The sequence below is a fragment of the Adiantum capillus-veneris genome, chromosome 5, assembly GCF_014529385.1.
Source record: "Adiantum capillus-veneris isolate H3 chromosome 5, ASM1452938v2, whole genome shotgun sequence".
Lineage (NCBI taxonomy): Eukaryota > Viridiplantae > Streptophyta > Polypodiopsida > Polypodiales > Pteridaceae > Adiantum > Adiantum capillus-veneris.
In genome coordinates this window covers 130,756,507-130,770,045 of record NC_140935.1, presented here as the reverse complement: position 1 = coordinate 130,770,045, position 13,539 = coordinate 130,756,507, and the positions used below count along the sequence as shown (strand labels likewise).

At 42.8% G+C, this 13,539-nt stretch overlaps 1 protein-coding gene across 1 annotated transcript in view; it reads left to right on the top strand.

Annotated features, from left to right (window-relative positions):
- Window positions 1–3,256: 3,256 nt before the first annotated feature.
- LOC147458114 (AT-rich interactive domain-containing protein 6-like) overlaps window positions 3,257–13,539 on the top strand; it is a 31,429-nt gene continuing 21,146 nt past the window's right edge. The window contains exons 1-2 of the mRNA XM_086512861.1: window positions 3,257–3,888; window positions 4,514–4,553. Of these exons, the coding sequence (XP_086368987.1) occupies window positions 3,305–3,888; window positions 4,514–4,553 (624 nt within the window). The 5' untranslated portion in view covers window positions 3,257–3,304. The remainder of the gene's footprint in view (window positions 3,889–4,513; window positions 4,554–13,539) is intronic.

The window sequence follows — 13,539 nt, the reverse complement described above, 5'->3', positions numbered from 1 at the left end:
GCCTTAGTTACTGGTTTGGGATGCCTAAAAAGACTCTAGGCTTAGTTCTTCTTATTGTTTGTGTGGATTTTCTTTTCTACCATATATTTAAACTCTAATATACATCTAGCAAAAATGACCTTCTGATGATATTGGATCTTAGACTTCTATGTTTGTGTTGGATCCTTGGTTTGGCATTGCTTGGTTATGAATATTGATAGGGTATGCAAAGAATGGGTGCTCTTAACACCTGTACTTGACCTACTGTTTCAAAAGGAACCCTTGTGGACTTCTGAGACACCCCAATAGTCTGGTTGTTATACTGCCTTATTGGCCTATTTTCTAATTTTGAGCCTAAACTATGGTGCTAATTCCAGGAATGGAGTAAAATGTCTTACTTTGGATTGTTTTGAACTGATGAAAAAGAATGAATGGCCGCTCTTCACATTTTGATGATCTTACCATGTTCTCATTCTACTTTATCTATCCTCGTGAAACACTGCATTTGAGTTTCTTCTTTACCGTTGCAATTCTTGATTGACTTCTAAAGCTGAGAATATCTTGGGATACCTTTGCAATAGTATAAGGTTGTTGAAGCTTTCTAGTTTTATCGTGTTCCATATCTAGGGATGAATCATCCTTCTGACGTCCCTTTGAATGATTCTAAAACTTGGAACTTATAGTTTAAATGCATAGAAATGTTTATAAGATGGGAAGAAGGTCTTCCACTTGGATATTTGACTCATAAGAAAATGCTTTTGTGATGTGTTCTTGGCTCTTTCCTGAATGTTGTAAAAAGATAGCCTTTTAATGGTCCACAGGGTTTTTAATTTTTGTTAAAAATATCGAATTAAAACCTTTATGCATGCTTCTGGGAACTCATGGCCATGGAATGTTTTATTTGATAATTTTGGAACCCTATTGGCCTACTTTTATTCTCTTTGCATCAAATATATACTTGGTTGTCTTGTTGCTCGTTTTTCTAACAAACCCTCGTTCTGAGCTTGCCAATTTTTCTAGATAGAGTGCTCTTTCTGATCAAAACCCATGAATGGACTTCCGATAAATACATATGGATCTTGCAAGTTTCTAAAAGCATGATAATTGTTGACATCTTAAGAACACAAACTTCATGGTTGTACCTTTACTAAACACTCATTTAGTAATGGCATGATTGAAATATGGGAAGGATAAAAGATTCTTCTATGAAGAACGGGCTTTGGAATGTTCATCTTTCCTTCTTCTTGTTAAGATTTGTAACTAAGTACCTACTTGCTGAAGGATATTATTGACCCCTTTAAGGAATTTTGAAATTTTAAATCCACCAACTTTGTCCAAAGCTGACCTTATTTGATAGATGCCTGGCATAGACTAAAGGAAGACCATGCTGGACTAATCAATGATCTTTAGATTTTTTTTTAAAATTTTATAAAAGTGCTAAATTCTCTTAGGTTTTAATTTTGACCCATAAGGATGGTTGCATGGGATGCATTTGACTTGGACCATAGTTAGTTTTTGACCTTTTCATACTATAGACAAGTGTTAGCTATAGTTGGTTATCTTCTTTTGATTCTTCCTCTTTGATTTTACTAGTCTTCCATCATATATACTCTTCAAGTTTGGATGTTCCTGCCTTGAATCTTGACTGATGTTTTCGTTGATTTTAAAGTTTCTTATTTGAAACTCTTTTGGGTCATTCTGTTGTCTTCTTGATTTGCTTCCTAAACTTTGATACTTTTTGTACTTCCCTTAATGATTATTCTGGCACAACCTAGCTTTGGTTTTGATCCCTCTTCTTACATTTTGTTTCCATACATGATGTGTTCTTTTCTAAGACTCAAAGTTGCGCTTTTGACTCCGATTAATTTTTTTGTTGGTTGTTTCCTATCTAATGTTTTCATATTGAGTATCTTACTGATGTACTTTCTTAGACCTCATTTACTACTAGCATTAATGTTTCCCCTTCTGTTCATCCTTGGATAAGAGATGCTAACTTGATTTTCAAAGCCTAGGAGCATTGGTTAGGCTTTCATGTTTTTTCTTCTCTCTGTTACTACTCACACATTGTCTCATGAGTAAACAACATGACTAACTTGTCTTACCTTTTCATAAAATTTGTAAAAAAAAAAAAACAGACATGATGGTTGCTGCTTGGGATGGTTTGGCAAATTAAGATTGGTGATGAAATGAATACTACTTTGAAGCCTCTTATGATAACCATGTAACTACTCTGAGAGTGTGCGATGCTGATGCTGGCTTGGTTTACTAAATCATGAAACTTTTCAAAAATGTGAAACTATGGAAACTTGACCTTGATGAATTCTAAAAACAATATGGTAAGGGATCTTTTGGGTTCTTTTACCATTTAAATGTTCCAAAAAATGATGTTTGAAAAAAGTTATAACATAAATGGAATACTAAAATCTCTAAAGGAGTTATGACCTTTTTAAAACTGGTATTAAAAATGGGGCAATGATTTCTTTCGACAACTACACTCAAATTAACTCTTAGGACATTAGCAATTTAAAAGAAAAGTACGACATGAATTACAATTGATAGGCTCTTTGATACTTGTAAAATGTATCTAATGCTAATGAATCTGTTGCTTTGCTTAGATGGATGCATGTGAGAATTCTATCTTTGCTTAAAGTTGTTTAGTGTAGTTGTATACTGACCTTGGAGATGAAGGCCTATTTCATCCATATAAACACTTGCAGTCCTTATGTATATCAATCCTTATGTATAGAATAGTTGAAATGATTCCTCATTTGGACCATATTATAGAAAAATGAGTTGAATACGGAATCGTTTTCGTGCAAATACCTTTATGCTGTTTAAAGACAATTGTTTTTGGAACATAGGGTTCTTTGTGTAGAAGTATTAGACTTAATACACACACACACACACACACACACACACACACACACACACACACACACACACACACAAGAAACACGTTTGTCGATTGTCCATAGGAGATGCTTAAAATATCTTGACCATTCATACCTTTGGGCTTGTGTGACTTCTTGCGTCTTGGTGTAAATGGGCTCGTTAATGTTTTTTTTTTCACCATCAGCGAGGGGAAGGTAGTCGGGAGAAACTATACAGCAATGTACAACTCGGTAATGTTTGATGCTTTTTACTGAGTCTTTGGTGTAAATGGTCCCCTGGGTTCTAACTGCATGTCATGTGCTTTCTCTCATCCATCATGATTCATGAACATGATATAGGTGGTCAAGTTAGATGTAAAATTTGGCAAATGTATGGTTAATTTGCTGGAAGCGGTGTGGAGGGTCAGGAAACTCTAGGAACAGGGTTGCAAGTGATGATCATTTCTACTAGCAACATGGAAGACCATGGCGGAGAAGGCGAAGCGCTAGAGCGAAGCGACGACGACGACGACACTCTATCAGAAGAGGGCAAGCATGACGAGGTAGAAGACGAAGAGGAAGATGAGGAGGAGGAGGAGGATGTGGGCGCAGGCGCCAAGGATGAAGAGCGCAGGCTTCTAGACGAGCTCGAAGGCCTTGAAGAGGCTGAAGAGGAAGAGTACTCTGGTCCTCTTCTTGCCGAAGAGGAAGATGATGATAATGAGGCTGATGACGTCCGTGGAGAGCAGGATGATCGCGATGTTGATGAGGATGTGGATGATGCAGAACAAGAGTTGGAACACGCGTACAATGCAGAAGCTGCAGATGTTGAGCCCTCCAGGCACGAGGAGGAGGACGATGGTGACATTGATGATACCCGGCAAGGCGTGCTCGATTTTCTCACACAGCCTCCAGAACTTGATGCTGGCACTCCCGAGGAACAAGCTGAGTTCTCTCGTGAGTTGAAACATTTCTTTGCCAGTAGATGCATGGACTACCGGCCCCCCAAGTTCTACGGGGAGAACCTTAACTTGCTCAAGTAAGTCCATTTTAATGCGGGGATGCATAGAGGATTTTGTGACACCCCCCCCCCCCCCCCCCCCCCCCCCCCCCCCCCCCCCCCCCCCCCGCCCTCTCTCTCTCTCTCTCTCTCTCCTCACACTTACAGTTTTACACCCACGCATACCACATTGCGTGCACACACACAGACAGACATATCCAAATGCTTTTCTGCCTAAATTGTTTGGCAGATTCCATGCAATATGTATAGGCTTGCCACATTGTGTGTGTATAAGATGCTGTGAACATGTAACATGTACGTATAACATATACAATGTTTGTGTATAGAGGAATGTACACCTTTGCATACGCACATAGATACATGCATTCAGATACACACACATACATGCATGCACACATGCATTACACACATCTGTAGAGGGTGAAATGGTCGTTTTCCAACATTCTGTCTTGTCATGAAATTGTTGCTCTTCTTTCTCCAAGTCCTCTAGCCAGAGGTGCATTGTTTGTCATTGCTCCGTTTTCGTGGAGGAGACCCACCATCTCTCCTACCTCAGCAAAGATTTGGACAATCTGCAAAGCAAGGATTAAAGGTGGACAATGAGCTATATGAGTCTAACAGCAGTTATTCACTGTTTTTGCAGGCTTTGGAGAACTGTGATTAGATTAGGGGCATATGATTATGTAAGTCCATCCAGGTCGCTATCTTTCTTCTCTTATCATCCGTAATGTTCACGCCTGTAAATGTACGTCTTTGATGGCCTTTTGCCAATATATGCTGGGAAAGTCTTTAGATATTTTCTTTTTAGTCTGTGGTTTTTGAATCCTGCCCCTGAATCAGTAGTGCTACTTCAAGCTTTTATTGATTCATTTTGTTAAATTATGTTGACTCCACACTATTTAAAGTGGTGATTGTCTTGCAGCTACATGATAGTTTTGGTTTTGTTCTTCAGATGCTTGTATGCAAGCATTTAATCTTTCAATTTGTACTTGGGATGGTTTTGATTTCTGTGGAATGTCAAATTGCTACCTATACAATCAGTAATACATATGGAGGGGATTGTCTGTCCCTTGGAGTACATGGGATTCTCAAGTATGAGCTTGTTTGGTGGGGAAGACATCTGCTAAATCTTTTAATATATTTCACTCTCTCTCTCAAAAGGTGAGCTTGTATCCTTTTATTATTCAGATCTACGGGCGCTACTATGGATTCATCATTTCTCGGCTTCCTCTCCCAGTCCTGTCTGCATGCATCCTTACCTCTTGTACCAATCCTTCAGGTTTTACCCGTAGCTTTGCGCATCACGGTTATCTTATCTTTAGGGTTTTTTCACCTTTGCTTGTATCTTGTTATTAGGCTATGGCCAGTTTTGTAAATGACAATTCGCCCTTTATGTAATAAAAAGGATACAAGCTCACCTTTTGTGTGTGTGAGAGAGAGAGAGAGAGAGAGAGAGAGAGAGAGAGAGAGAGAGAGAGAGAGAGAGAGAGAGAGAGAGAGAGAGAGAGAGAGAATTTTTTTTTGAAAGATTCAGCAGATGTCTTGAAAGCAGAGGGGGATACTCTTTACTTAAAGCTGGAGATTTTGGGATAGTTATGTAATAAAAAGGATACAAGCTCACCTTTTGAGAGAGAGAGAGAGAGAGAGTGAAAAAAATTGAAAGATTTAGCAGATGTCTTGAGAGCATGGAACCTTCTTCAGATGAAAGAGGGGGAACCTTCTTCATACCTTCTTCGCATGGCTCCTGAAAGAATATGAAGAGGATGTTTAATCAAAACTTGGAATCATCTTAGGATGACCAAGAAAGACTACTATTGTCACACGTTTTGGGATATGTTTTTACCATACTCTTCCTTTAAGAAAATTACCTTCAAGTGACAAGTTGAGCGGTTTTGTTGCCATTTGTCCACGGGGATACGACGATACTGTTTGCAGAAGAAGCGGACTTTAATTTGAGACTTATAGGTCATGCAAATCAGGGATTCGGTATGCACGCCGGCGCACTTACGTACCCTACTGACAAGCCAGTGTCCGCTCAAAAGGAGGCAGCTCCGCTCAACGGTAACAAGAAGAAGGAAATGCAGTAGAAAGAGCTTTATAGTTAATGCACATTCTCCAAGATCCATCTTTCTTTAGTACGAAAAGCACTAGAGAACAATAAGGTGATGTATAGGGTTGAAATAGAACCTTTTCAAGAAGCTCTTTACTTGGTTCATAATTTCCTCATTCTAGGCTCTGCTTACTTTGTAAGGTGGCCGATTTGGTGGCGTGCTGCTGGGAATCAAATCAATTGTATGATTTTTAGGTCACTGAGGACAAAGAAACAATCGGCTTGAGCTTGCAAAAAGTCTTGTCGTTCTTTCTCTAAGTCGGACATATTTGACTTCTTATATTCATTTAATTCATTCAAGTAGATCGAGTAAACAAAAAGACTGGATTTTATTAACTTTGAAACGGTCGAAGACGATACAAGTGGGACAGACTCGCTCTTCAATTTTACATAAAGAAAAATTCTTTGCCCTTCTCATTCTTCAACATGGCCTTTCTTACCTGATAGTCAACCACGACGACGTTCTTGTGGACCTGTGGCACCCCAAAAGGATGCCACACCCCTCTAGAGGCATGATGTAGAAGTCCTCGTGCCCTAAATACCCGTGGCAATGCAATCGAAGTTTGCCTATGACAAGCGTAATGCAACATCTTGCCTTGGTTCCCGCTAGAATTCTCTCCATCGATGGTCCCATTTTCTCTGGTGATTCCTACTCGAGCGGCCAATTTAGTCGAGATGAAGTTTGCCTTGGCTCCTCCGTCGAAGAAGATAAGGGCTTCCGGATCACGTACTTTGCCCTACGCTTAGTAGAGCTCCATACTGTCGTTGGTCTATTCTGGTCAGTCCCACGAATTTGGAACCAATTTTACCTTTGTTTTTCTTTTCTTTGGACGCTCACCTGCCGCTTTGGAACTCTCTTGTTGTCCTTGGCTTGATCTTGGACGCTTTGTTAGGACACTTCGCAAGAACGTGCCCCTATTCTCCACATCCGTGGCCTTAGCGACGACCTTCTCACGTTTTGCAACGCTGCCAACGCAGAACCATCCCTCCCTCCCCCCCGTGCCAGTTTTTGCTAGCGTTTTAAAACATTGTTTCTAGCGTGTAGGGGCGGTTCACCTTGGGCAGTGGGTGCACTTGCTGGCAACCGACCCGCGGCGAGGCGAGGTGACAACAAAGGTGAAGAGTTTGGCGCTGCTTCAGTGACTTGTACGAGGGAGTAAAGAAGCTGCTTGGGAGGCAAAGTAGCAAGGATTTGAGAGAAACCTTGCAACGGCAACAAGGTTTTGGAGGATCGGCCTTGCGGAATAGTAGAGGAGCGAAGAAATTGGAGATCAAGAGAGAGACAACTTGGTGATCTTGCGGCTTGGGATTCGTGCGGCCACCCTAGGAGTGCGAGAAGGTTTCTCGGAATTCCAGTCCTTGCAACTTCATCATGGCCTGCCCTTGCTCGAGCAGCCACGGCCCACGATGACTACGACCCATCAAGCCGCTATGGATAGCGGATTCACCATCGGTTAGCGGCCTATGCACCGACACAATTCTCAAGGAACTCGACAATTTGTTTGGCTCGAGATTGTGAAGTCAAAAGCAAATGGACAAGTTCGCTAGAGAACTGCGGCAAAGGCAAGCTGGACAAGGATGACAATACTAGTACTCAGTTAGTTGGAGGGACAATCAGTTTTCTCATTCCTTATTGGAGCTCTCGACATTCTGACGTAGCAAAACTAGCCATCGCACCTCGATAGCACTGATCTTTAACGGGTGTCTTGATGCACTAAAATTACATATCCAAGCAATCTCACCTAATTAGGAATATTCAGTGGTTGTCACATCACAATGCACACAAATGCTCACATATGCATGTTACAAGGGACAACGAATAGCGCAGTTGAGCACTCCTTTGAGACAGAGAGTCTTAGGCATGAAGCTGCTTAACCATACCTCCTCACTCTCCGTGCAAATAACATGAGCTTAGAGGATTGATACAACCAAACGCTCCCGAACATCGCTTGGAGGTGTCAAGTATACTGCCACGTGACACATCTAACCCTATGTGCACGTGGCAAGCTACAGCATGACCAGGGTTCAGTTCAATCAAGTTAGTCTAGAATAGGAAGTGATCTGGCACTTTTTTGAGTCTGTTTGTAGACCGTGCATGACCAGACACTTAGATTAGATGCATATCCTCCGGTTGCACACAACATGATCATCAGCATTCCCATCAGAATTCATCAGAGGAATTTTCCAGTGCATTAAACCTATTTTCCCTATTTTTGACATTTTTCACTTATTTATTAAGTGACTTTTATTGGGAACTGAGTAGGGCAATTTTGCTAAGATAATATATAAGCAAACCAGAGCTAGCACTTTCTGGCAGAAGAGGCAGCAGGAGCACTCGCTCAACAGGCAACTTCTCAGCACAACCCCCAGATGCCCTAGCGTTTTTGCTTCATAGCAGAAAGCTTGCGTTTTTTGGACCAGATCAGCCAGCGTTTTTGCTCTTGCAAATCCTTTGCGATAGTAGACCAAGCAGAAGCCCCAGCGTTAGCAGATTCTCCACAGCAAGACCATTTTCAGCCCTAGTGTTTTTGCATCTGCAAGACACTTCAGCATTTTTGCAGATCTTCGCGATGGAATCCCCACAAGCATCAACGTTTTCAGTTTTCAGCATTTAGAACCCGCAGAAGAACCCCCAAACCTCGCAGATCTCACCTTTTCGCAGCAGATCCTGGCCGCACGGTCAGATCCCACAAAGTTTGCAGTTTCAGCCTGGAAAACGCAGATTTCAGCATCTGCGTTTTCAGCGCGTCGTCGTCGCATTGTCACCGACGTAGAGTCAGAATTCAGTAGATAAAGATTTGCAGTTTTCAGCCCTTACCATTTTCAGATTTCACCCCGTCTCGTCGTCGTCCTCATCGTCGTCGACATCGTCGGCAAGTCCAAAGCATTGTAGAGATTTGTGCAATCATAAGTAGACCGCTCTCGCCATAGAGAGTGGGGCCTTCGGAGGAGGGTTTGACAACATTCTGGTGTCGTATTCTTCTCTCTCTATCTCAGTCTCAGCACCTTCATTCACAGTGTTCACCACTTTGTTTGTGTCCATTGCACTCTCTCACTAAAGGAACGGAAGGCTCTCCCTTCCATAAGTAAAAGGAACCCTTGAGCACAGTTCGGAGTACTCATCTTGAGCAAAGTCATTCATTCCGTTGCACCTTACATATACAACTACGCGCTCCCCAGACACCAGGTTTGCATCGTTCAGAGGCTTCCTTGAAGCATGCCAGAGATTGAGCCCTTTGCACTTCTTTAAAGGCCCCTATGAAAAGCAGTTTACATGAAAAGCTTTTAAACTCAAAAGTATCTAGTCCAAAGCAGATGCCCAAAAGCTGTCAGCGTGATTTACGAAAATTTGTACAACTGCCACATCAGCAACACAGATCGCGGAAATCCATACAGGTTGCCACGTAAGCATGTGAGCGCAATTTGCGGAGCGTCCGTATTGCTGCCACGTCATCAATTCTTGTGCAAGTGTCTTTTTGTGTGTGTGGGTCTTGCTTTATTTTAATTCCTTTATGTCACTTGGGCCCCATCGACCGAGGTCCCATAAGCTGGTACGACTTCTTCTTCTACTGATGCTTGTTCTCTTAGGGTTTAGGTCCCTCGGCCGTGATCTGAAGGTTGGCTCTGTTCTTCAGTGACTTGACACGTCAGCAATTTGTGACATCCCCCCTTCTTGAAAGAAAGTAATCGTCCGCGATTACAAAATATCTACAAAACAACTCAAGTTAGCTCAAAATTTTCCGAGGGACTTTTCGAGGGACAATCAGTTTTCTCTTTTTTATGTTAAGGAATTGGCTTCTCCTTTCGGCTCTTTTGATCAAGGAGTTGGCTTCTCCTTTCGACTCTTTTGATGAAGGAGTTGGCTTCTCCTTTCGTCCAGATTGGAACTCTTGATATTCCGGCATAGTAAAACTAGCCATCACACCCAGATCGCACCACAGGTGTCTTGATGCAGTAAAATTACGTACTTAGGCAATCTCATCCAATTAGGAATATTCAGTGGTTGACACATCACAATGCAACACAAATGCTCACATATGCATGTTACGGACAGCGCCGCTGAGCTCTCCCCCGAGACAAACGGTCTGCGGTATGAAGCTACTCAACGACTACCTCGTCACTCTCCTCGCAAATAACCTAAAAAGGTCCGGCCCATGAGCTCAGAAGACTGTACAACCAAACGCTCCCCAGACGTAGTCTGCGTCGCTTGGAGGTTTAGAGATCCCGTCTGCGTCGTTCCGAGGGCATACAACGAAACGCTCCCCAAACATCCCGTTTGCGGTGTTCCGAGGTTCAAACAATACCAAAACAACATTTCTCACTTCTCCACTTGGGAGTAAAATCACCAATCATTGAAACCAGTATTCAAACCAGAGTCAAACAGTTCAAATCGGCACCAAGACAAGTTGAAAACAGATAGTATCCATTTCACTCAAAACTTTCTCAAAGAGTGTTCAAAAGTATCTAGCTATAAAAACACCTAGAGATTTCATTTAGGGTTTTGTTCAGACAACTGAACTTTGAGGACGACTGGTTGGCCCTTCAGCATCACGGTGATGGTTCGGTTTCGAACCTGGAGAGACATCATTCTTGTCGTGCTAGGGCATATGCCCCGTCGCAATTGCCCAAGTTCATAATGTGGAAATCAGCTTTTCCATGAGAATCTTGGATAGTCATTGGAAGAGCACCAATGAGCGGTACCACTTTCTGAGTTTGCCCCGTGGCTAGCTCAACTTCAATTTCTCCACCCTCTGCATCATAATCAAAGTGCATCTGCTTCAAGAATTTTGGATGGATGAAGTTCTCTGTAGCTCCGGGGTCAAAGAACATAAGGGCTTTGAAGCCATTGACTTTGCCATATGCTCGACACAATTCATTTGTACTTTCAAGGCGTATGCCATAGATATCAAGGACTAGTCCAATAGCGGGTCTAGCTCTCTTGGCTAGAGGTGGCACTTAGGATCGTCCTGTCGTGGGAGCGGAAGGTTGCTCCGAAGACGTCGAGGCTCGCTCAAGACATGTAGTAAATGTATGTCCTGTTTGAAAACATCCGAAGCATCGGCCTTCTTGTAAAAGGGTTTTTCGCTGACGCTGTGTCAGACGAGGCCTTTGAGGTTGGGTGTCTCGAGACTCTCGAGAATTTGCTCATTGTTGTGGAGAGTTATGGTTAGTGGCCGGATTGTGGTAAACTCCAACTTTCCCTTCATCAGTTTTTAGCCGATCGCGGCATGGTCCATAAGTTGCTTGGAGAGACAATATTCGTGCAATGGTGATGGTAGTCCAATGTTGTATCGCTCGCATTGGGCCTCCAAGGGAACTAACCTAAAGAAGGACATGGGAAGGTACACGTCGAGAAACCTTTGGTTATAATCGTCCATGGTTTCGGTGGCAAGCATTTTCAAGTTACCCCATTCTGCCAAAATGGACTTCAAACATAGAAGTCATGTAATTGCGTGCTAAAACTGTCTTGAAAGCTTTCCAGGTCCTTCGAGCATGCGGTTGTGTTGCGATTGAACTCCACTATTGCATAGCATTATCTTTAAGAAATCCCGTTGCTGTAGAAATCTTGGATTCTTCTGTATAGTTCCCCAAAGCATAGATATTGTCGAATTGCTGTAGGAACTGCAATGCTTTCTTTCGATCTTTCACCCCGGAAAAGGTGAAAAATTTGACTGTCGTGCCGCCATCCTTGAAATCTTTGGGTTGGTTAGGCAGGTATCCTGGGTACGGATAATAAGGGTATCCATATAGGCTCCAACCATTGTAGCCTAGGGGCAATGGCGGTTGCATTGGATCAGGGTCCCGATCGGAACAGACGACTGAGAAGGTTGCCGATTGGAAGCTCTCGTACTTTCTGGTGTCGGAGGAGGAGGTACCACTTGGGGCATCAGAGGGGGTAACATGTAGTTCAAAAATTGTTGAAAACTTTGGAGCATCCGAAGATTTCACTGAGGATGTAGCGAAAGAATGTCGTGAAGCTCGGCGAGAAGAAACTGCAAATATTATGCTGAATCCATGAACGCCATGTCTTGGGTTCTTTATGGCTTATGCCCTGTAAGACAGAGCAATGAAGACGGGAGCGTGCCCGATGTGCGATGAAGTAAGGGTGGGAGTGCCTAATAAGTCCGAGGTCGGGACACGAAGACTCTTCAAATAAAATTCGAGTAGCCCCTAGTTTGCTCTGTCTGCTCTTTTGTAGGACAGCTATGCTTTCAGAAAAGCACACCCCTGATGCTCTTATACCACTGTCATAGGACGAGCACCACGTGCCAATAGAAAAGGACAGATTGAATAGACTTTTAGCACTTCAATAACATCCGAACTGAAAGAGAGAGAGAGAGAGCACACATGACATGGAGTGGCGGAATTCCACCCTAGAGAGTATTGGCCCTAAACCTTGGCGCCCCTTTCTGTATTTCTTTATATTACTTGAACTCAGTACAATGCTTGTACTCGCGCTCTGCACCTTCTCTCTGAAGCGTGTCGGAGACTGAGCCCTTTGCACTTATTTAAAGGCCCTTGGCCTATGAAAAGCAGTTTACATGAAAAGCCTTCAAACTCAAAAGCATCTAGTCCAAAAGTAGATGCCCAAAAGCTGCTAGCGTGATTTACAGAAATCCGTATAACTGTCACGTTAGCTGCGCAAATTATGGAAATCCGTATAGGCTGCCACGTCAGCATGTTAGCACAATTTACGGAGCGTCCGTATTGTTGCCACGTCATTAGTTCCTGCGCAAGTGTCTTTTTGTGTGTGTGTGTGTGTGTGTGTGTGTCTTGCTTTATTTTAATTCCTTTGTCACATGGGCCCATCAGATGGAGTCCCATAAGTGACTTCTTCTGTTGATGCTTGTTCTTCTTAGGGTTTAGGCCCCTTGGCCGTGATATGAAGGTTGGCTCTGTTCTTCAGTGACTTTACACGTCAACAGTTTTTGAGAGCTTCAACATGCAACGCAAGTTGAGGATGTTGCTTTGCTTGCTTTGACATTGAAGGAGGTTGTAAAAACTCCATAAACCTTGGATTTTGCATTAACTGATTGAAACATAGTCACAACTGTGATAAGCTGGGTCATGAACACATCCTTTGCTTGTTGCCCAATCCTTGCTCTTTGATCCCACGACGCAATAACATAAAATAAAGAACAAAGACAGTCGTGGCCCTGAACTTTCGTCCACCTCACGCAATGATGTATCCTTCAGACTCAAGTTGCCAGACACTTGGAAGATTCACAACGCTTTTCATGTAAGTCTCTTGAAACGCTTTAAGGGTGAGGTGCGAGTTATCAGGGAGCCTGATGAGCAACCCGAAGTGGAAGAGAGTGAGTAGATACTCGTTCTGGAAGAGATCCTGGCCCATAAAGAAAGGAAAGTGAAAGGTAAAGTGATTTGGCGGTTCTTAGTGAAATTCAAGAACTATCCTGAATTGGATGCGAAGTGGAGGGAGGAGGAAGACCTAGCAGATACTTCTCAGATTTTGGAACTTTACCTTGTGGCTTTTACCTTAGCTGCGTCTATTCCAAAAGATCCCGTAGATCAGCAGGATTGAATTTGGTGTAGACTGG